Source organism: Melanerpes formicivorus, unplaced genomic scaffold (genome assembly GCF_026170545.1).
Source record: "Melanerpes formicivorus ecotype bairdi unplaced genomic scaffold, bMelFor1.0.p_v2 SCAF_61, whole genome shotgun sequence".
Lineage (NCBI taxonomy): Eukaryota > Metazoa > Chordata > Aves > Piciformes > Picidae > Melanerpes > Melanerpes formicivorus.
Window position 1 is genome coordinate 4048685 of NW_027142413.1, and position 23934 is coordinate 4072618.

Sequence of the window (23934 nt, forward strand, 5' to 3'; positions counted from 1 at the left end):
CAGGGAGGTGGTGGAGTCACCATCTTTGGAGGTGTTCAGGAGGAGACTGGATAGGGTGCTTGGTTGCATGGTTTAGTTGATTAGGTGGTGTTGGATGATAGGTTGGACACGATGATCTTGAAGGTCTCTTCCAACCTGGTCCGGTCCATTCCATTCCAACACCATCTAATCAACTAAACCACGGCACTGAGTGCCTCATCCAGTCTCTTTCTAAACACTTCCAGTGATGGTGACTCCACCACCTCCCTGGGCAGCACATTCCAAAGGCCAATCTCTCTTTCACCCTGCTCTATTCTATTCTATGAAGACCTTCTTCCTAACATCCAGGTTTAATTGGCGAGAGCAACGGACTTGGTTGCTGCCACCCGCTGCTAAGGGGTCTGAGTGGCCCCCAAATGGGGTTTGGAGGCAGGTAAAGGTTTCTTTTGTCATGTGAAGGGGTTTCGTGGGCATCTAGAAGGGGTGTGGAGCCCCCTGAAAGGGTCTGTGATAGTGTTAGGGGGTTCTGGGCTGGTCCACCAGCGGGTCTGGGGACATTAGAAGCGTCTGGGGGTACCTAAAACAGAGCTGGGCGTATCAGATGGGGGGTTTGGGTGCCTCCAAAGGGGTTTTGTGGGCATCTAAGTTGGGGAATCGGGGGGGTCCTGAAGGAGTTGGGGGGTTCTCCTCAAGCTATGAGCAGACACACAGACAGTTGTTAACGGACTTTCTTTGATCATTCCAGGTCTGGTGTGCTGGGACTGGCAGGATCTTCCTGAGCTGTCCACGTACAGTTTCTGTCGACACTCTTCAGCTCGTACATCCGGTTTGCTGACAGAGGGTGTGGGGTTTGTGGGGCCCGGCAGCGAGACTTTTCCAAAGAGGAGCTCTTCAGGGCAGCTCCAAGGTTAGGTTTGGAGTCTCCTGGAGTCGCACACAGAACGAGTCTCACGATTCCAGTGGTCTAATTTCATAGCTGCATTTTCTTCTCTCTGCCTAGGTGACAGGACGACCTCACTAATGAAGAGAGATAGCCTGAGCTCTGCGGGAACCTTGAACCCAAGCAGCCAGTGCCTTCTGTGAGTACAAGCTGTCCTTGCTCAACGTGGAACTAGTTGAGAGCTGAAGCCAGACCACACCACAATTCCCTCAGCTTCCTCTTCTGCAGATTAAACAGTCCCAGTTCCTTCAGCCACTCCTCATAAGGCTTGTTATCCAGACCCCTCACCAGCTTTGTGGCCCTTCTCTGGGGATACTCTCTCACCTCTGTGTGCTGGGGAACACCACTTGTGCCCGGCCGGCCACCGGCTGGGTTTAACTCTGTTCCCCACCGCTCTTGGGGCCCAGCCATCCATCCTGTTCTGCTGTCCAGCAGTCCCTTTGAAAAAAAATCCATCTGAAAAAAGAAGTAGCAGAGAAGGAAAGCTGAAGCTGCAAAGACTGCAGTCCCCTCAGTTCTGGTGGTACCCTCTGTGAGATCCTAAGCCACCTGAACTGAGCCGGTCAGGCAGCCAAGCTAGTGCAGCAGTGTCTTCTGGAGAGTTGATAGGAGCCAGTTCTGTGGGGTTTGTTGAAGTGAGTGGCCAGTCGTTCTACATGAACAATTGTCTTAGTGCTAGCAAGTAGGAGGCTCTGAAGTGTGGTACTTTGAGAGCTCCATTCATACTTGCCCTTCAGGAGGAGCCAGCTCTTTCATTGAAGGATCTTCCTGAGGTGTCCAAGTACAATTTCTGTTGACACTTTTCAGCTCTTACGTCCAGGTTGCTGACAGAGGACGTTGGGTTTGTGGGCCCTGGCAGCGACAGTTTTCCAAAGAGGAGCTCTAAGGCCAGCTGCAAGGTTAGGTTTGGATTCTCCTGGGGTGCCTGTGCTTGAAAGCCCCCCAGAGGCCGTGCAGAGTGGTGCTCGCAGTAGCTCTGTGCAAGTCTGCCATGGGCTCAGGAGGCCAGTATCTAGAGAGAGGGAAGGACAGAGACTCTTCTAAGACAGTTTTAAAGAAATAATTATGAGAAGAGGCAAATTAATTCTGGGGACTCATGTGATATATCTGTTCAAGAGAAAAAAAAATGAAGGCGGTTTCTGACCATAACCAGGCTGACAAAGCACAGTAATGTGGTTTCCTATGGGATTCAACTCCTCCTGCATTGCACAGGACAAGCTATAAGTAATGAACTTAATCCACCCTGTGCGAGCAATGGGGCAAAAGATTACAAAATCCATGTATGCAGTTGAGATGTGTTACGTTGGGACGCCCAGGATACAGCTCATCAAGCTCTCCTAGTGTTTAGACGCAAGATGGAAGAAGGAAGGGGGAAGACAGAGCAGAAGGTCTATTTAAATATGAAACTCCTAGGCTGAAAGAAAAGAAAAACATTTTAAAGAGCACTCAGTGAGACTCTGTCACCAGCATAGCTAATCACAGAATCACTGAGTGTTAGGGGTTGGAAGGGACCCCAAAATAGCATCCGGTCCAACCCCTGTGCCAGTGCAGGATCACCTGGGGCAGGTTTTGAATGTCTCCAGAGACTCCACTAACTCTCTGGGCAGCCTGCTCCCGGGCTCTGGCACACACAGTGAAAAGGTTTTCCCTTCTGTTCCTGTGGAACTTCCTCCTTTTATTCGTCGGACACAGCAGAGCCGCTGGGTCGTGTTGCTGCGGCAAGGTGACCCACCCTGTAGTTCAGGGCCTGGGTCTGTGCCTTCATGGCAGCCTGTTCCCTTGGCACCCTGTCAGCTTAACAGCCCTGTACTCGGGGTCTGTGTGACGAGTTGTGGAGCCCTCCATCCCCCTTCTGTCCCCAGCAGCAGCCCAAGGTCCCTGTAAGCAGGGCTGGGGAGGCTGCTTTAGGCAGCTAACAGGAACCAACCTTGCCTGGCCCTTAGGGGGCTGAGGTCAGTCCCTGGGCTCCTGAAGAGGTGGTGTTGCGCTGCTGCCAGGAGGGCCGGCCCGTAGGTGGGGCACGGGCCAGAGCCTGTGGCTCTCTGTGGGGCTTTTTGGGAGTGCTGCTGAGGCCTCACTCTGTCCTGTTGGCATCCTTTGTCAGGGTAGCCAGATCCTAGGCCCGATGTCTATCGTTAGCTCAATCGCAGAATTTGCTCGTCTGCTGTTCCTGTCCGTAAATTTTTGCCAGTGCTTCTGTAATAAAAAGGTTTTTATTTCTCCTGTAACTTGCAAGCTGGTGACCTCCTTAGGAGCACCACTGTGTTGTTCACAAAGTTCTTTGCTGTTGCAAAGCTGGGAGAAGTGTGAGGTTCAGCTGATGAAGTTTCTCTCTTTAGGAGTGTCTGCTCAGCCGTCCTCTTCCTGGATCTCGGAGCTTTGTCTCTCCCTGTTTGCGGTGCCCCGACAAGGACTTGTGCCGACACATCCTCGGGAAGCTGAAACCACCAAAGGGTTTAATGGGTGAGAGCAAAGCTCAGCTGTGTGCTGAAGCTGCAAACCTTGCCCAGAAGGCTGTCCCCGGCTCGGGGTGATAAAAAGAACAGGAGCGTAGCCGCTCGGCTGTCTTTCCTTCTGTGATGCCACAGCGGGGTGGGCGAGGATACAGCAGAGGAGCAGTGAGGGAGGGGTGAGGGCAGCCTCCCACAAAGGCTGCTTGCAGACCTGAAATGCCAAATGTTTGAAATGCCAGGACGTTCTTGGAGGGGAGGGAAAGCCCCGGGCAAGTGTAAGAGTGAGTGTGAGGTGTTCCAGCAGAGGAACAGCGGTGCTGCTTATTGAGAGATTGCAGAAGGGCAGTGATTTGTGTGCAGAAAGGCCTTGACGTGACCCCCCTCTGTTCTGTAGAAAGGCTTCTAGAGGAGAAAAGCACATCCTGAGCAGAGCCACGGGGGGGTGTGGGGTGTGGTTTGAAGCAGAAATAGCAACTGTCTCTCAATTAAAACAGTGGATTGTCTTTCATGTGTGTGTGGTGTGCTGTTTTTCATTGACTGGAAAAAGCTCTGCAGGGAGGCCAGCTGATCTGCTCCCGAGGCACAGCAGCACCGGACCTGCTGAGCGTTGGGGGCCTGTTAAGGAGGGTCTGCTGTCATCTGAAGTGGGCTTGGGGGTATGAAAGGGGAATTTGAGGGCAATAGGATGGCTATGGGAGGGGGTGGGGAAGCGCCGTGCGTCACAAGGGGGCGGGGCTTGAGTGCAATAGGATGGCTATGGGAGGGGGCGGGGAAAGGGCTGAGGGAGGTTGCAGGAGGCGGGGCAGGAGGACTGGAGGCGGGGCTGGAGGGCGACAATAGGATGGCTATGGAAGGGGGCGGGGCTCGAGGAGGGCAGCCGGATTGCTATGGGGGGCTACGGAGTCCCTGTTGTGTCGGCACAAGGGCTACGGCTGCTGCGACGGTACAGCCTCGCCCTGCCAGCCTAGCAGGGGATCTCCTGCTTGGCTTGTTTGGGCTCCAGGTAGGGTTTGATCTCTGTCAGTCAGGAAGGAAAGGCTGAAAAGGAAATTGCTGAGTCCACGCTTTTACCGAGGAGCTGAAACTTCTTCCAGTGTACACTCCAACCGAGCAGGTAGGTAAGCAAGCAGAAGTCCTCTGATGGGTATAACGGGGGTGGCAAAGAGACTTCCCTTGTTTCCAGTGTGGAAAACCTCTTGTTTGTCCTCTGACCCCAGGAGCTTCTCACAGGGGCTGTGTTCCTCACTAACAGCAAGGCTGCGCTCGGCCCCTGGGGATGCTGCAACCGGAGCAGAGAAGTTGTGCTCCTGGCAGTTCTCTCTCCACCTGGATCAGGATGAAGGTGCAGGCCATTGCTCTGCAGCTGGGCACTGCTGAGAGCTGCAGCTGGTGCCCAGATCAAAGACAGCTTTGTCTCTAAGGCCAGTGCTTCTCTGCAGAGGAACCAAGATTTCTCTGCAGGTGTTGCCCAGGGTTCCTCATCTGCTCAGAATGCCCAGCTCCAGTGCCAGGCTGATGTCACCTCACAGCCGTCACTCTGTCGGTGCTCGCCTAGGAGTGCCGGAAATCTTCCTGGAACTATTGGAGAAAAGGAAGCTTTGTCTGTCTCTGTTTGCGGTGCCCTGAGAAGGACTTGTACCGACACAGGCTCAGAAAGCTGAAACAAAACAATGAGAGCAACAGATGGAAGAGATGGGTTGATTGCCAGCAAGAAATGCACCAACTGCAAGGTGGTTTTGGTGTAGTAAATCCCAGAAGGTAAATCAACATTGCCAAATGGCAGTGTTTCCTCTTCACCATGGGTTACCCTATTAGAATATGTATTTCCAGCATAGAGGGGATCTTTGCTGCGTGACTAAGAGTGGGATCGTTCCAGTGGGAAACATCATCTGCTCCTGAGCCATTGGAATCTCTCCCAGAGAGACGCAGAGGTACTGTGCTGACAGGCAGAAGCAATCAGAAGGGTTTCAGGTTAGGGGTAGGTGTTGATTCTGGCCTAGAAACCCCTTAATGAGTTTTGTGCCTTGTTACCTGAGAAACAAAGTTTGTCCTGTTGTGTTTCCACCCCTAGAAAAAGCTGAAGAGCTTTGGTTCACCATGCTAAGTTGGCAGGGCAGGAAGACATCAGCGCCCAGCCTCCAGCCACGCCCGCTGGAACATGCTTTCCAATTAGTACGCTACCTCTTAGGTTTCCAACCTGGGTATTCAAAGAACGCCGAGGAAAGTGGGGGCAGGTGCTTTTGCCAGGCAGCCTCCAATGAGCAGGCCCGGGGCAACGAGGAGGTGGCAGCAGCCAGCACATGCAGGCATTTCCTGGGGCTCAGTGAATGTTTAGAGCTCAGGGGCTCAGCCTGTGCTTCCGCTTCCTTTTCTTCAGCACAGGAGTTCGGTTTGGCTGTCCGGAGCCTTGCTCTGCACCCGAATGCCGTACCGAGCGTGAGGGAAAGATGAAGCAACACCCACGTAGGCACCCAGGGAAAAAGCGGAGGTTGTCTTAGGAGCCGGATTGAGACAAAATTCACCCAACTCCTTCTGCGGTGGTGTACGGGAAAGAGTCGGTAGGGGAAGCCGCAGGACAGCCTGCAGCAAAGCTCAGGACTTGTTCCCTCGCCTCTGCCTTCTGCACGTCTCCTCGTCGGCCGCCTGTGAGCGAGACGCTTCACCAGCTGGCTTGTTTGAAATCAGCAAAGTTATGGCATGGAAGTTATCTGGTAGGAGTCGTTGCTAAACAGATGTAGTTGAAGCTTTGTATCTTCCGTTCTCTCTACTAGTTATTCTAATCTTGCCCTGTTGGTTTAGCCCATCAGTTTTCATGCTCTCTTCATCTATTAATAGCAGAAGAAAGGGCCCCTTGATTCCAGTATTTCTTGCTGTAGTTCAGAGGTAGAGTTGGCTTTCCCTCTGACCTTTTATACTTTGTGTTAAGTGGAACCCAAAACTGAATAGGATACTTTGTGTAAAGCTTGAGCAGCCCTTAACTTTCCAATTATTATACTGCATGCACTACTGCTTTGCAACATTTACAGGACTGTGGTGGTGTCAGACAGTTCACTTGCATTTAGCTCCTCAGGGGCCAGGCCTTCCTTTGGGCTGATAGTCTTGGCCAAAGCTGCAATGTTCAGTCCTTGCTGTGAAAGGCAGGAGGTTCATCAGGAGGTTTCCTTTCTGAGGAGGTTCCCCTCGGAAAGGAAACTGGTGACATGGTCACAAGTGATGAGGAAAAGGCTGAGGTGCTTAATAACTTCTTTACCTCAGTCTTCACTGCAAGGGCCTCTAGCCACACTCCTGATGTTATGGAAGTCAAAGCCAGGGACGGGGAGGAAGAACTGCCCATTGTAAGTGCAGATCAGGTTCGTGATCATCTGAAGAACCTGAAAGTGTTCAAGTCCATGGGACCCGACGGGATACACCCACGGGTGCTGAGAGAACTGGCAGAGGAGGTTGCTAACCCCCTCTCTATTATATTTCAAAAGTCATGGCAAGCTGGGGCAGTCCCCACAGACTGGAAAAGGGGAAACATTGCCCCCATCTTCAAAAAGGGCAAGAAGGAGGAACCAGGGAACTCCAGGCCACTCAGTCTCACCTCTGTGCCTGGAAAGATCATGGAGCAGATCCTCCTGGAGTCACTACTCGCTCAAAAGAATAGTGAAGAGGTGATTGGGAACAGTCAGCATGGCTTTGCCAAGGGCAAATCCTGCCTGACCAACCTGGTGGCCTTCTATGAGCAGGTGACAAAATTAATAGCTGAGGGGCGAGCAACTGATGTCATTTACCTGGACCTGAGCAAAGCCTTCGACACTGTCCCGCACCACAGCCTGGTCTCCAAACTGGTGACACATGGGTGTGATGGGTGACCACTAGATGGATAAGGAACTGGCTTGATGGCCACACCCAAAGAGTGGCTGTCAATGGCTCCATGTCCTAGTGGAGGCCAGGGACAAGCGGAGTCCCTCAGGGATCAGTCCTGGGACCTGTCTTGTTCAACATCTTTGTGGGTGACATGGACAGTGGCATTGAGTGCACCCTCAGCAAGTTTGCTGATGACACCAAGCTGTGTGGTGCAGCAGACACGCTGGAGGGAAGGGAGGCCATCCAGAGGGACCTGGACAGGCTGGAGAGGTGGGCACAGGCCAACCTCATGACGTTCAATAAGAGCAAGTGCAGGGTCCTGCATCTGGGTCGAGGCAATCCCAGGCACAAATCCAGGCTGGGCAGTGACTGGCTGGAAAGTAGCCCTGAGGAGAGAGACTTGGGGGTGCTGGTGGACGAAAAGCTCAACATGAGCTCTCAGTGTGCACTTGCAGCCCGCAAAACCAATCAGATCCTGGGCTGCATCAGGAGAAGTGTGGCTAGCAGGTCGAGGGAGGTGATCCTCCCCCTCTGCTCAGCCCTGGTGAGACCCCACCTGGAGTACTGTGTCCAGTTCTGGAGCCCCTATTACAAGAGGGATGTGGAGGTGCTGGAACGTGTCCAGAGAAGGGCCACAAGGATGATCAGAGGGCTGGAGCACCTCTCCTATGAGGGCAGACTGAAGGAGTTGGGGCTGTTCAGTCTGCAGAAGAGAGGGCTCCGAGGTGACCTCATTGTGGCCTTCCAGTATCTGAAGGGGGCCTACAGGAAGGCTGGGGAAGTTTGCTTTATTTTGTGCCTTTTTGGGGGCGAATCAAAGGGAGTGGGGGGATTGTGGGTGGGCTGGTTCTGCCACGTGGGGCAGGGGGCTGCTGCAGCAGAGGAGCAGGTGAGCGAGGGCTGGGGGCCCCCCCCTAAAGTGCTGAAAATTCTCCGAGGGGACCACACTATCTTTAAAAGTGTAAGTACTGGGGTGAGGCGAGGCGGAGGCAAACCTCTGGTTTGCAGCTGGAGAGGGAGGGCTTGGAGTGACTGGTGCGTAAGAAAGCTTTGGAAACGACCCCTGTCTGCCCTCTCTGCTTCTAAAAGGCTTTTAGCATTGGAAAATAAAAGCCAGGTGGGGGCCCGGCTGCTGCCCACGCCCAGGGAGGTGCTCAGTGCTGCCACCCGGTGTGTAACGGCCGGCAGTGCAGCCGTGCCGCGGCGTGTGCCGCCCCGGGGGAGCTCAATGCTGCCATCCGGTGTGTAACGGCCGGCAGTGCTGGCGGAACGAACGTTTTTCTGACAGCTCTTGGAGGAACGTTTCTGTACAGGTGTTCCCCAGGGCTCCTCAGCTGCTCAGAACTCAACGTGTTGTCTTGGAGGGGAATAAAACCCATGGAACGCTGAGCGTGAGGTCACAACGCAGGCACCGCCCCCCCCAGCGTGGCACCGCCCCCCCAGCGTGGCACCGCCCACCCCAGCGTGGCACCGCCCCCCCGAGCGTGGCACCGCCCCCCCAGCGTGGCACCGCCCCCCCAGCGTGGCACCGCCCCCCCAGCGTGGCACCGCCCCCCCAGCGTGGCACCGCCCCCCCCCAGCGTGGCACCGCCCCCCCCAGCGTGGCACCGCCCCCCCAGCGTGGCATCGCCCTCCAGCGTGGCACCGCCCCCCCCAGCGTGGCACCGCCCCCCCCAGCGTGGCACCGCCCCCCCCAGCGTGGCACCGCCCTCAACAACATGGCGCCAGATGTTTTAAAATGGCTCAGTGCAGGGTTGTGGCTGGTAGAGGTTGGAGCTCTTCTGCTGTGTCCCAGGTCAGTGCCAGTCTCTGCTGCTTTGGGGGGTTTCTCTATAGCAGCCGCTGGAGCTGCGCGGGGCTTGGGGGGGTGGCCACCGGCGGGGCAGCGCGGGGCTTTTGCGGGGGGGACGGGGGCATGTCCGGGCTTGGCCGGTGGGGCTCTGCGGGGGTGGCGGCTGCTGCCTCAACCGTACCCAGAGGCCCCGTGGGAGCTCAATGCTGCCACCCTGTGTGTAATGGCCGGCAGTGCAGCCGTGCCGCGGCGTGTGCCGCCCCGGGGGAGCTCAATGCTGCCACCCGGTGTGTAATGGCCGGCAGTGCAGCCGTGCCGCGGCGTATACCGCCCCGTGGGAGGTCAGTGCTCAACCCTGCGTGTAATGGCCGGCAGTGCAGCCGTGCCGCGGCGTGTGCCGCCCTGGGTGAGCTAATTTCTGCAGCCTAACTGCGCTGAATGCTCGAAAATTCTTAGGGGAAGAGCGGAGAGCGGAGAGCTTGACTCGAGCGTCGCTATGGATCCGGCGCCTGCGCCCTAGCCCGGCTCTGCTCGCGCCAGGGGGGCAGCGTCCCGGTGGTCCCTATGGATACGGCGCCTGCGCCGCAGCGGGTCCGGTCCCGGTGTCGCTGCCGGCCCGGGACTCCCAGGTGTGTTCCTTCCGGCGTCTGAAGGTGGTCTGGGGCCATCGGCAGGGCTTTTGGGGGTGACGGAGGAGGTCTGGGGACACCTAAAAGGGTCTGGGGATACGTAAAGTTCTCGTGGGGCCATCTGAAAGGGTCAAGGGTCGTGGAGAGGCAGCTGGGCACCTCCGACGGACCCTTTGGGAGGTCTCTGCAGGCTCCCGTGGGAGCTGGGGGTGTCTCGGGGTGGGTTTGGGTTTGGGTTTGTGCTGCAAACAGCGTTGATAATGACTTAGAGAAAGACACACAAGAGACTCAGTAAGTCTCTTGTATCGTGCTTCTATTCTGGCGCCTGACACAGGTAGGATCATTTCAAAAGAGCTGTGTGTCTTCAGAGAGGTTTGGGCAAACTTTTATACAAAAAGTTATCTGTCTATAATGACAGAGGTCCAGATGCTGCCTATCTATACAAAGCTTATCTCTCTAAAAGAGCAGAAGTACACATGTCATGCAGGTGTCCTTTGTCTTATCCAAAAGAGCATCTTGTCCAAGACTAACAGAAGTGAATCACTGACAAATCCTGTTATTCCTTCTCTATCCAAAGGCTGTCTGCCAGCCCCTCTCCCCCTCCCTGCGTCCCAGCATTTCAGCTAACAAGCGGAAAATTCTTATCAACTCTGTGGTTCTGTTAATGAGACTTTTCTGTTCGTCAATTCCCCCCTTTCTCACAGCCAACAGTATATTCCTATACTATATTTTCTTAAGGCAAACTTTGGACCCAGGCTTTCTGAGCTATCTTTCCCATGCTGACACTTGTGGAAGTTACTCTCAGATGTAGTCACCCAGTCTGATGCCCCCCAAGTCCAATTCATTGAGGCTTCCCCAAATAAAGGGGTCCTCATTTGGCCTCGAGGAAGTTCAGTGCATATCCAACAGTTAGAGAGATTAGTTTGCAAAGCCAATTCTTGCCTAACGTGTAAGTACATATTGCCTTCCCATCCCTCAATTTCCTTGCTGTGCTGCAAAGATTTTGAGAGGAATTTCTAGGTATTAACTACAGCCAGGGCAATCCTTCAAGTGCCCTAGGAACGCAGTGAAAACCTTTTGGGAATTGTTCCTGCTCTGGTACTCCTCAAGCTATGAGGAGCTCTTCAGGGCAGCTCCAAGGTTAGGTTTGGATTCTCCTGGAGTCTCACACAGAACGAGTCTCACGATTCCAGTGGTCTAATTTCATAGCTGCATTTTCTTCTCTCTGCCTAGGTGACAGGACGACCTCACTAATGAAGAGAGATAGCCTGAGCTCTGCAGGAACCTTGAACCCAAGCAGCCAGTGCCTTCTGTGAGTACAAGCTGTCCTTGCTCAACGTGGAACTAGTTGAGAGCTGAAGCCAGACCATACCTTAATTCCCTCAGCTTCCTCTTCTGCAGATTAAACAGTCCCAGTTCCTTCAGCCACTCCTCGTAAGGCTTGTTATCCAGACCCCTCACCAGCTTTGTGGCCCTTCTCTGGACTCACTCTCTCACAAGGGGTGTCCTGGGGAACACCACTCGTGCCCGGCCGTCCACCGGCTGGGTTTAACTCTGTTCCCCACCGCTCTTGGGGCCCAGCCATCCATCCTGTTCTGCTGTCCAGCAGTCCCTTTGAAAAAAAATCCATCTGAAAAAAGAAGTAGCAGAGAAGGAAAGCTGAAGCTGCAAAGATTGCAGTCCCCTCAGTTCTGGTTGTAGCCAGGTGGGGGTTGGTCCCTTCTCCCAGGCAAGCAGCACCAGAGCAAGAGGACACAGTCTCAAGCTGTGCCAGGGGAGGTTTAGGCTGAATGTTAGGAAGTGGTTTACAGCTTGGCCAAAGACTCTTCTGATCCCTGTCTTCTGGTCGTGACCAGCAGCGTGCACGGGTGGCCAAGAAGGCCACTGGCAACCTGGCCAATATCAGGATCAGAGTGGCCAGCAGGAGCAGGGAGGTCATTCTGCCCCTGCACTTGGCACTGGTTAGGGCACACCTTGAGTCCTGTGTCCAGTTCTGGGCCCCTCCGTTTAAGCAAGACGTTGAGTTGCTGGAAGGAGTCCGGAGAAGGGCAACAAAGCTGGGGAGGGGTTTGGAGCACAGGCCTGTGAGGAGAGGCTGAGGGAGCTGGGGTTGCTTAGCCTGGAGAAGAGGAGGCTCAGGGGAGACCTTCTTGCTCTCTGCAACTCCCTGAAGGGAGGTTGTAGCCAGGTGGGGGTTGGTCTCTTCTTCCAGGCAAGCAGCACCAGAACAAGAGGACACAGTCTCAAGCTGTGGCAGGGGAGGTTTAGGCTGGATGTTAGGAAGAAGGTCTTCATAGAATAGAATAGAGCAGGTTGAAAGAGAGATTGGCCTTTGGAATGTGCTGCCCAGGGAGGTGGTGCCCAGGGAGTCACCATCACTGGAAGTGTTTAGAAAGAGACTGGATGAGGCACTCAGTGCCATGGTTTAGTTGATTAGATGGTGATGGAATGGAATGGAATGGAATGGAATAGACTAGACTGGGTTGGAAGAGACCTTCAAGATCATCGTGTCCAACCTATCATCCAACACCACCTAATCAACTAAACCATGCAACCAAGCACCCTATCCAGTCTCCTCCTGAACACCTCCAAAGATGGTGACTCCACCACCTCCCCAGGCAGCCCATTCCAATGGCCAATCTCTCTGTCTGGGAAGAACTTCCTAACCTCCAGCCTAAACCTCCCCTGGTACAGCTTGAGACTGTGTCCTCTTGTTCTGGTGCTGCTTGCCTGGGAGAAGAGACCAACCCCCACCTGGCTACAACCTCCCTTCAGGTAGTTGTAGAGAGCAATGAGGTCTCCCCTGAGCCTCCTCTTCTCCAGGCTGAGCAACCCCAGCCCCCTCAGCCTCTCCTCACAGGGCTGTGTTCCAAACCCCTCACCAACTTTGTTGCTCTTCTGGACTCGTTCCAGCAAGTCAACCTCCTTCCTAAACTGAGGAGCCCAGAACTGGACACAGGACTCAAGGTGTGGCCTAACCAGTGCAGTGTACAGGGGCAGAATGACCTCCCTGCTCCTGCTGGCCACACTCTTCCTGATGCAGGCCAGGATGCCATTGGCCCTCTTGGCTGCCTGGGCACACTGCAGGCTCATGTTCAGCCTACCATCGACCACTACCCCCAGGTCCCTCTCTGCCTGGCTGCTCTCAGCCACTCTGACCCCAGCCTGTAGCACTGCCTGGGGTTGTTGTGGCCAAAGTGCAGAACCTGGCACTTGGATGTGTTCAATCTCATGCCCTTGGACTCTGCCCATCTGTCCAGCCTGGCCAGGTCCCTCTGCAGAGCCTCTCTACCCTCCAGCAGATCAACTCCTGCCCCCAGCTTGGTATCATTAGCAAATTTACTGATGATGGACTCAGTGCCCTCAATCCAGATCATCAATAAAGATGTTAAAGAGGATGGGGCCCAGCACTGATCCTTGGGGCACACCACTAGTGACTGGCCGCCAGCTGGATGTGGCACCATTCACCACCACTCTCTGCCCTTCTCTGGAAACCTTCCAGCATCTCAACCTCCTTCTTAACCTGAGGAGCCCAGAACTGGACACAGGACTCAAGGTGTGGCCTCAGTAGTGCTGAGCACAGGGCAGAATGACCTCCCTGCTCCTGCTGGCCACACTCTTCCTCACCGCGATGGAGAGATGGAGACAAAGCTTGATGCAAGCAAAGTGTCTACTTTATTGTACAAAGTCTTTTCTTTCTGTAGGCTAACCTAATCAAAAGCAACTCGTGATTGGTAATTAGATGTGTCTGTACGACAGTTACAGACTGATGGTTGGCTGCCGAGCAAACGCCAGGGAACACACATCCCTGGGCGAGGCTTCAGAAAGGTGTTAGACAAAAGGCAAACGATCAAGCATCTCTTATCTAAGTTCAGAGAGAAGACAGAAGACTCTCTTGCAGTGTTTACCAGCTCTTATTCTCAGGTCGTTGTGTGGCTTCCTGAGTCACAGTGGCCGTTGGTAATCAGCAAAAGGCTTTTTTCTCTCTACACAGTTGTAGTTTTTCCCAAGGTGTGTGGCCTACAAGGTCTAAAACATTTCCTTCTATCAGCTGAGCATTGCTTGAGGTTCTACTCCCTAAATTCATTGCGTGAATTCTTGATGCAGGCCAGGATGCCATTGGCCCTCTTGGCTGCCTGGGCACACTGCAGGCTCATGTTCAGCCTACCATCGACCACTACCCCCAGGTCCCTCTCTGCCTGGCTGCTCTCAGCCACTCTGACCCCAGCCTGTAGCACTGCATGGGGTTGCTGTGGCCAAAGTGCAGCACCTGGCACTTGGATGTGTTCAATCTCCTGCCCTGGGCCTCTGCCCATCTGTGCAGCCTGGCCAGGTCCCTCTGCAGAGCTCTCCTACCCTCCAGCAGATCAACTCCTACCCCCAGCTTGGTGTCACCTGCACCTTTACTGATTATGGACTCAATCCCCTCCTCCAGATCATCAGTGAAGATATTAAAGAGGATGGAGCCCAGCACTGATCCCTGGGGGACACCACTAGTGCCTGGCTGCCAGCTGGATGTGGCACCATTCACCACCACTCTCTGGGCTCAGTCTGCAGCCAGTTCCTAACCCAGCTCAGAGTGCTGCTGTCCCAGCCAGGGGCTGACAGCTTGGCCAGGAGTTTGCTGTGGGGGATGGTGTCGAAGGCCTTGATGAAGCCCAGGTAGACCACATCCACAGCCTGCCCCACACCCACCAGGCAGTCACCTGGGCATGGAAGGAGGTCAGGTTGGTCAGGCAGGACCTGCCCTTCCTGAATCCATGCTGGCTGGGCCTGATCCCTTGGCCATCCTGTAGGTGCTGTGTGATTGCACTCAGGATGACTGTTCTGTCACCTTGCCTGGCACTGAGGTCAGGCTGACAGGCCTGGAATTCCCTGGCTCATCCAACCGGCCCTGCTTGTGGATGGGCACCACACTGGCAGCTTCCAGACCTCTGGGACCTCTCCAGTGAGCCAGGACTGGTGATAAATGATGGAGAGCGGCTTGGTAGCATATCTGCCAGCTCTCAGCGCCCTAGGGTGGATCCCATCTGGTCCCATGAGCTTGTGGGGATCCAAGCAGCTAAGGCGGTCTTTAACTACCTCCTCCTGGATCACAGGGGAACTCCTCCCTGTCTCCATCTGCCAGCTCAGGAGGCCACTTGTCAGGAAGACATTCTGTCCTGTTACTAAAATTTGAGTCAATGAAGGTGTTAAGTACCTTTGCCTTTTTTGTTGTCCTTCACAGCAGAGGCTAAGATCTAAATGGGCTTTTGTGCCTCTTCATTTTTTTCCTACATGACCTAGCAACATCCTTAAACATTCCATGGGTCAACTCTCCTTCCTTCCCTAGATGTTTTTCCCATCATTCACTCAGAAGCTCATTGCCCATCCAGGCTGTCTCTTCTGGGGCTCATCTCCAGCACATTGGCGCAGCCTGGTCTGAGCCTTCAAGGGTTCTGTCTTGAAGCAGGTCCTGCTCTCCTGGACCCCTTTATTTTTAAGGGCTGTTTCTCAAGGAACCTTCTGAGTTAGTTCCTTAAGTAATCTGAAGTCTGCCCTCCGGCAGTCCAGAGTGGAGGTTTTGTTGCTGCCCCTCTTAGCTTGACTGGATATTGAACACTCAATTATCTCCTGGTCACTGGACCCCAGACAGCCTCCAACCACATCTCCCACCAGCCCTTCTCTGCTTGTAAAAGGAAGGTCAAGCAAGGCCTTACCCCTGGTAGGCTCTCACAGCACCTGGGATAAGAAGCTGTCCTCCATGCACTCTAAGAACCTCTTAGACTGTCTCCCTCTAGCTGCCCATAGAGTCACTCATCAACCTCTCCATCCTGGTTGGGTGGTCTGTAACAGACTTCAACCAGGATGTCAGCCTTGTTGGCCTTCCCTCTAATTCTCACCCACAGGCACTCAACCTGATCATCCATGGCATCTAGAGCCCTCCTGATGTACAGGGCCACCCCTCTACCTTTTCACCCCGGCCTGTCTCTCCTGAAGAGCCTGTGGCCATCAATTACAGTACTCCAGTCATGTGAGCCATCCCACCACATTTCTGTGATGGCAGCTACATCATAACTTTCCTGCTGGAAAAAGGCTTCCAGCTCCTCTTGTTACCCGTGCTGTGTGCATTAGTGTACATGCACTGATTTCAGCCCCTTCCCCCTTCAAATCTAGTTTAGAGCCCTGCCAATGAGACCTGCCAACTCCCTTCTTAGAACCCTTTTCCCTCTGTGGGATAGGCTGTTCTCATGTGCTAGGAAAGCTGCTTTGAAGTCTCCCTGGAGCCTTCTCTTCTGCAGGCTGAACAGCCTCAACTCTCCCAGCCTGGTCCCACAGGGGAGGTTCTCCTGCCCTCTGTGATTATCTTGGTGCCCTCCTGGACCCTCCTTTGCAGCCTCGTGCCCTTCTTTTGCCGGGGGCACCAGAACTGGATATGCAGAAGCGTTGTGCAGAGAAGCTGAACAGTTTGTCTCTGCCTGTGCTATGCCATCACTGCTGAGCAGTGACAGATTCATGCTTGCCAAGTTGGTAATTGCTGCTCTGGATACACCTCATGGCTCAGGGAATGTCACTGTCACTGTTCTCTGAGCCTGCTCATTCTCAGCTCTTGCTACCTGGCCAGTGAAGGCAGCAGCTGGGACAAAGCAATACCGCCCTCACTAAACCCACCAGTAAAAAGTGCCACCAGCCACCTGTCACACGGGTGAGGTTTGCTGTCACTGCACTTAACTCCGCTCTTGGGTCATGGTGGGGGCCCTGCCTCGTGCACACCTTGTGTTGGATTCCCAGGCTTGTTTCTCAGGAGTGCAGCTCCAGGGGCCAAGGCTACAAAATGCCAGGCAGAGGGAGAAGCTGGAGTTGTATATCACAGCAGTGAATGTCTCCTGTTGTCACGTTGCAGGCAATTGAGAACATCGACACCTTGGCCACTCTTGACAGCCTGTTCCTTGGGAAGAACAAAATCACCAAACTGCAGAACCTGGATGCACTGACAAACCTGACTGTGCTCAGCGTGCAGGTAGGGCTCTGCTTTGTCCTGTTTGCAGCAGCCTTCCTCACCCCCTCCCTGGAGGTGTTCCAGGCCTTCAGCAACCTGCTCCGGTGGAAAGTTGGGGCTGGACCTGGATGATCTTCAAGGTCCCTTCCAACCCAAACCACTCTATGAATCTATGAAATGAGTTATAGTAACATGTAAGCCTGTTGTTTGTAAGGACCCCAAGAAGACAACTTTCAGGCTACAGCTTTCGATGGGAGGGTCAGAATCTGATTCTTGCACACTTAGAGCCCCTAGACCCCTGGACCTTCCGTTGCGCATCGGTGGTACAAAGCTCAAAGGAACTGAGCTCATGAGATCAGTGTGCACCCGAGCAGACCCTTTCCCCTTCCCAGCCATACTTCAGAGAAAAGCCTTTTCTTCAGGGAGTCTCTTGGGGTTTGGTTTGTTTGGATGCCCTTACAGCACTGCTTCCCTTTCAGAATAACCGCCTGACCAAGATCGAGGGGCTGCAGAGCCTGGTGAACCTGCGTGAGCTGTACCTCAGCCACAACGGCATCGAAGTCATCGAGGGGCTGGAGAACAATGTGAGCAGGCTCTTGCTAGCTGTGCCTGACCTCTTGCCCTGAGCTGCTCTTATCAGTAGCTGTGCTTTTCAGGAAGGTTTTGTTCCTCAGCTTTCTCCACTTACATGTAGGGTTCTGAGTCCCTTGGAAAGACCTCAAAGATCCAAGTATTTGTTGTGTTAAAGTACCTTGTGTAAGTGGAGCTCCTCCTTGTGTTGTAAATGGGTTTTGTGGCGAGGTGAAGCACAAGATGCAATTAATGCAGGAGCCTGGCTCATGCCAGGACACAGAGGTGTTTGGGCAAGTCTGGAGGAGGGCTACAAGGGTGATCCAAGGGCTGGAGCAGGTCTGCTGTGAGCACAGGCTGAGGGAGCTGGGGCTGAGCAGCCTGGAGAAGGCTCCAGGGGGGCCTTAGAGCCTCAGGGGAGGTTCAGGTTGGATGTTAGGAAGAAGTTCTATACAGAAAGAGTGATTGCCCATTGGAATGGGCTGCCCGGGGAGGTGGTGGAGTCGCCGTCATTGAAGGTGTTCAGAAGGAGACTTGATGGGGTGCTTGGTGCCATGGGTTAGCTGTTTGGGTGGGTTGGATTGGTTGATGGGTTGGACACGATGATCTTGAAGGTCTCTTCCAACCTGGTTTGGTTTATTCTAATAAAAGTTTATTCTAATAAAGAGCTGCCTGCCAGGACCTGAAGGGATCCTGCAGGAAGGCTGCAGAGAGACTTTTGCTGAGGGTGTCTGAGACAGGCTATGGGGGAATGGTTTGAAGCTGAGGCAGAGCAGGGTTACAGTGGAGCTGAGGAAGAAGTTCTTCGGTATGAGGGTGGTGAGACTCTGGCACAGGCTGCCCAGGAGACTGTGGATGCCTCCTGCCTGGGGGAGTTCAAGGCCAAATTGGATGAGGCCTTGACCAGCCAAGTCTAATTGAGAGGTGTCCCTGGGCATGGCAGGGAGGTTGGAGTAGATCATGTCTGAGGTCCCTTCCAACCTGAGCCACTCTAGGATTCTGTGTGTCCCTATGCCCTAACCACTGCCTGCAGAGGAGCCGAGCACCCCAAGCCTGCTTTCCCCCACGCACAAGGTCTTGCACTGAGCAGTTTGCAGAGGAGATAATGACATTCCCAATTTGCTTAGAGAAGAGATAGAGGGGGGGAAAAAGAAAGAAGGAAAGCAGGCTAAGTGATGCCTGCCCTGGATATTCAGCTGCTGCTGATCTCGCCCCCTCCTCCAGGAACAGCGTAACCCTAATAATCCTTCTAGCACCCTGTAACGAAGGCTAATAAACACCTAAGGGGTTTGCTTGAACAAAGGATCTTGGCACCGGCCATAGGAAACCCCTAGCCCGTGGCTGGTATGGGGGAAGAACAAGTAGCAGGATGTGGGTTGCCCACCTGAGACCCCCCCAGCTCAGTCCCTCTGTGCCCCCCTGCCTGGTTTCCTGCTCCCCTGGGGGTTTCTGGGGTGAGGGACTTTTGGCAAGGGCTCGTAGGGACAAAAGGAAGTGGAATGGCTGTGAGCTGGAGGAAGGGAGATTTAGATTGGAGATTAGGAAGAAATTCTTTCCAGTGTGGGTGGGGAGGCACTGGTACAAGCTGCCCAGGGAGGCTGTGGATGCCCCTTCCCTGGCGGTGTTCATAGTCAGGTTGGATGAGACCTTGAGCAACCTGGGCTGGTGGAAGGTGTTGACGGGGGTTGGAACTGGATGATATTTAAGGTCCCTTCCATCCCAAACCATTCCATGATTCTGTGATCTTCAGCCATGGAAATGCTGCTGCAGCCTTTTACACAGCAGTTTGTAGGTAACTCTCGGTTCCTTTTGATAGGACATCAACTGGAGCTGGAAGTAGGAGGGAACGAACTGTGGCATGTGGCTTTCCTTTGTGTTAGTATCCATTTGAAGAAGCCTGTAGCATTTTCATTCTCACCCAACAGTAGATGATATTGTCAGAGAGCAGAGACAATCTGGAACTTAGCTGACTCTGTAAGGCAGAAAAAATCCTTTTTCTGGAGCTCTTGAATTCCCTGCTGCAACAAGTTTGTTCAGGTCTGCTGCTGAAGAGGGCATTTGTGATCTGATTTTTAATGGAGCACTCTGCTTCATGTGTTCTGAGGAAAGGCTCACTCTTGAGGAGCCCTTGGCTGTGAATTGCTGTCAGACTAGTGATTGCTTTAATTTTTGTCATAAGGCTTCTGGGCTGTCAGTAACCCAGCTTCATTAAAAGTAAGTGTCCTTGCTACATACATAAGCAGGGAGAGTTCTTGTGCTGCATGTAAACAGCTGGCAATAGTTTTTCTTTGCTTCCCACAGTTTCCAGCTCTGGGCTTGAAAAAGTGGGAGAGAGAAGATGGGAAGAAATTTTGGTCTAATGTTTTTGTGTTTGCTTGTCTAGAACAAACTCACAATGCTGGACATAGCATCCAACAGAATCAAGAGGATTGAGAACATCAGTCACTTAACAGAGCTGCAGGAGTTCTGGGTAAGCATAGGATGGAACTGTCCCTGGAATGTCCCTACAGCAAGTGAACAAAAACCTTCTGGTGAGGAGCAATGGGAGGGTGGTGTACATCTATATCTCTGAGTAAGCTCAGATTCACAGATTGCACTGGGTTGGGAGGGACCCTCAAAGGTCATCTTGTTCAACCCCCTTGCACTCAGCAGGGACACCTTCAACTAGATCAGGCTGCCCAGGCCCAAAAGGAATTTGATCTTGAATGTCTCTGGGGATGCCCCCTCGATGGAGGTGTTCAAGGCCAGGCTGGATGAGGCCTTGAGCAGCCTGGGCTGGTGGGAGGTGTCCCTGCCCAAGGCAGGGTTTGGAGCTGGATGGTCTTTAAGGTCCCTACCAACCCACTCTATGATTATCTGCCAGGCAGCAAACAGTGCACAAAGTTTCCACTTCACTGTGGATGGCCGAGGTGAGGAAGTTGTTCTTGGATGGGGGCACAGCTGATCCATTGCTGGGGTTTTTTAATGATTATTTTTTGTTATTGCTGTTAGTGTTTAAAGGTGATACTGCTTTAGTCACTGCTTCTGCATCCAAAAGCAAAGGATGGCTGAAGTCTCCAGGTTGCCGGCAGTTGGAGCATCATCCCCTTGTAATTCCTCTGCAGTGCCAGCAATGAGGCACCTCCTAGGCTTGGTCCCTGGATCAGGGAGCTTGGCACTTTCTGGAGTGGAGGAACAGTTTTGGTGGGAAAGTGATGTAGAGGGGGGAGGAAAATGCCACTTTTCACATCAGTTTGGGACCAATTTTAATGTTTCCTGGGAAATCATGAAAGTAAAGATTTCAGTGTAAGAAGATCTTGGCAGTAAACATTTCTAGCCCTTAAATGTGCAGTGGATCAACTGGGACACTGTTGTAAAGAGACTGTCTCAATGTCTTGCAGGGTGTTTTATCCTAATTCATAGATCACAGAATGGTTGGGTTGGAAGGGACCTTAAAGATCATCCAGTTCCAGGCCTCTGCCTTGGGCAGGGACACCTCCCACTAGACCAAGTTACTCGAGGCCTGGATATGCTCTCAGAGGGGTGGAGCCTTTGATCACTACCCCAGGACAGTGTAGGGATGGTTAGCGAGGGCCTGCCTGGAATGTCTGACAGGAAAGCACAGCTGGGAGGCTCCAGGGGGAAAAGGGTCACATAGCCAGGGCCATCTCACATGTGCATGAAGACTGTACAGTGCCACTGCCTTGGGCTTGTAGAAATCCTCCTGTGCGGTGGCTCTGTGGCGAGGCTGCTGCTAACCAGGCTTAGCTTGCAAGTATCTGTTGGTGTGAGCCTCCCCTGTATGTGCCGTGCAGATGAATGACAACCTGGTGGAGAGCTGGAGTGACCTGGATGAACTGAAAGGAGCCAAAAACTTGGAAACCGTCTACCTGGAGCGAAATCCCTTGCAGAAGGACCCCCAGTACCGGCGCAAAATCATGCTGGCCCTCCCCACTGTCCGGCAGATTGACGCCACCTTTGTTCGATTCTAAACCTCCTCCTGCTGCCCTCCTTGGAGAAATGTCCCAGCTGGGTTTTTTATCCACTTAACCACACAGCCCAAGTCTTCAGTACACTGTCACAGAGCAGATGGTCAAGAAAAAGCACTGAGTACCAGATCCTGTGTACGATGCACTCATTGTTTTTGAGATGTTGTTGTTATTATTATTAAATCTTAATATGGAGACTTCTCTCCGTTTCTGCCTCTTGCTGGTGGGGGAGGTTTGGCCAGCATCATTGCCGCAGACTGAAGTCACCTGGAGCCACTTGCTGACTTCTCTTGGCTCTGTGACACAGCTTTGGGTTAGTGACATCCTTGCAAACATCACTGCCAGATCCAGTCACAGTGGTGGTCTGTCAAAGGATGAAAAGATGGGGAACACCGTTCATGTGGGGCAGAGTCAGAGAGAGACACCCATCCAAGTCACCCTCAGAGCTGCATCCGCTCCTTCTGCTCTGTCAAACGATAGAAAACTACAAGAAGAAATAAATGGGAAGGGTGATTGATTGGTGGTGCTTTGATTCATTCTGATCTGTGGTGGATTTGAATCTTAGGAAGCCTGGAATGAATCCCTTTGCCTTCAGCAGGAGATCAGTAGCATTAAACAGGACAATGTGACCCTGTGGAAAATTTTGCAGGTTCCATTTGTGGGCTGTTTTCCTTTTACATGCCCAGCCCAGCTCCGCTGTGAATTAAGATACCACAGAAGTTGCTGGAGGTGGTCAGGTGACACTGGGCTTCATGGTGGGAGCTGCACCCCACCGTGCTCCTGAACTGGGGTGATTGATTCACCTCAGCCTGCTGCAGGTACGTGTTTTTGGAGGTCTTGGAGCCCCCTCATAGCGTCAAGATCACTCCTTGGGGTCTATAAGAGTAGCAGCTTCTTGGCTGCTCCAGTGGCCATCCCTGCTGCACACCCCCATGTTGTCCTCTGGCCTGCTGCCTGGTGGCCTGCCCATTGGTGGGCAGCACCTTGGAGGTGGAGCTGGACTTCAAACAAGGCTGCAAAAAACAGCAGAAGCTTCTGCAGGTATGAGGTAAGCATGGCGCTTTACACTTACATGGCACCCCAAAATTCTTGTAGCAGGCACCCTCCAGGGTGTAGGGGGATACCTACTGCCCCCTCAACGACTCTCTGCAAGTCCCTCACAAAACAAAGGAAATTTGGGCTAGGCTCTTCATCTTATAACCTGGAGTGTTTTGCTTTGTGTGCTATTCAGATGAGTAAGTGCTCTGGTTCAAAACTGCATGGTTTGCTCCTGTGTCCTACCTTTTCCTGTCCCACTCTCCCCTTGTGTCACACCTTTTGTAGCCCCCTTTTCCCCCCTCCTTTTTAGGTCCCCTTCTGTTCCTCCTTTCCCCATCCCCCTGTGCTGAGTCTTTCTTACCACCCTGCATCCCTCCTTTTCCAGTCCCTCTCCCCCTGCTTTTCATGTCACACTGTCTCTCTCTGCACAGTCAGAGACCAGAGAACAGAATTAAGACTCAAGATGGAGTCAAGCACCAAGTAACTTTTATTTGCCTGACAGCAAATTTGCAAATGCAAAGGGGGGAGAGAGAAAAAGAAAGGAAAGAAAGAAGAAAGGGTCAGTTGAGATAGCTGCCACCACCACAGACCTGCAGCGTCCTGAAGGCCAACTCATCTTCCACCTCAGTGGGTCCAACGTTGGCAGTCTTTCCTCTTGCATTTGGTCACATTATATATTCATTTCTCTTCTGAGAATCACTTAGCATGTTCTGTGATTAGTTTTGCTTACCCACAGCTTCCACCCAGCAGTGGTGTGCATGCCCAGTACTGTCACTGGAAGGGTTCTGGTGGTCTTCGGGCTGTCTGAACTGTTCTGTCTCCCAGGCCATGGGTTTGAGCACACGTGCAGAGGTTAGGCCAAATTTATTGGAATCAGCTCCACACTCAGGTGTGGAAGAAAGCAGGAAACCTCTGTCTAGTCTTGCGGTCCAATTGATGCTGCATGGCTGTGGCAGTGATGTCAGTTGTTGGCTTTGTGTTCTAGCAACACTGAACCAAAACAAGCAACCAGTCTCTTACACGAAGTTTGCAGAGATGGGGAGTAGCCTCTGGCCTAGTGAGACTAATCAGCAGTGTTGCTTCAGCTAAGATCTCCATGGTGGAATTTTTTACTGCAGGGAAAATATTGTGGGTAGCAGTTGTCATTAAGTGGGTAGCAAAAAAGGTAAAGGCTCTTAAATGACAAGTAACTGAATTTCATTGCTGTTAAAATATGCAGCAGCAGGTTTAGTTGATTAGATGGTGTTGGGTGATAGATTGGACTTGCTGATCTCAAAGGTCTTTTCCAACCTATTCTTTTTTTTACTTTTATTCTCATGCAAGAGTTGGCTTTCCCTCTGAACTTTTATACTTTTGTGTAAAGCTTGAGCAGCCCTTAACTTTCGAATTATTATACTGCATGCACTACTGCTTTGCAACATTCACAGGACTGTGGTGGTGTCAGACGGTTCACTTGCATTTAGCTCCTCAGGGGCCAGTCCTTCCTTTGGGCTGATAGTCTTGGCCAAAGCTGCAATGTTCAGTCCTTGCTGTGAAAGGCAGGAGGTGCTGGCTGGGCAGTTTGCTTTATTTGGTGCCTTTTTGGGGGTGACTCAAAGGGAGTGGGGGGATTGTGGGTGGGCTGGATCTGCCACGTGGGGCAGGGATTGGGCGACCGGCGCTGCGTCCCGGCGTCCCGGTGGTGAGGGGCCCGGTCTCGGGGTTCTGGTATCCTGCGGTCCGGTTTCTGGAGGGGCC

General features: G+C 53.1%; 1 protein-coding gene and 1 long non-coding RNA gene across 2 annotated transcripts; both read left to right on the top strand.

Annotated features, from left to right (window-relative positions):
• Nucleotides 1-301: 301 nt before the first annotated feature.
• LOC137453088 (protein phosphatase 1 regulatory subunit 7-like) lies at nucleotides 302-21360 on the top strand. The gene is made up of 5 exons (XM_068162041.1): nucleotides 302-412; nucleotides 16526-16642; nucleotides 17101-17205; nucleotides 19575-19661; nucleotides 20986-21360. Exons 1-5 carry the CDS (start codon nucleotides 302-304, stop codon nucleotides 21160-21162), a joined length of 597 nt encoding a protein of 198 aa, XP_068018142.1. The 3' UTR covers nucleotides 21163-21360.
• Nucleotides 1682-3880, top strand: LOC137453083 (uncharacterized). Its single transcript, XR_010990246.1, has 2 exons — nucleotides 1682-1818; nucleotides 3259-3880. It is a non-coding gene; the product is annotated as an uncharacterized lncRNA (long non-coding RNA).
• Nucleotides 21361-23934: the final 2574 nt, after the last annotated feature.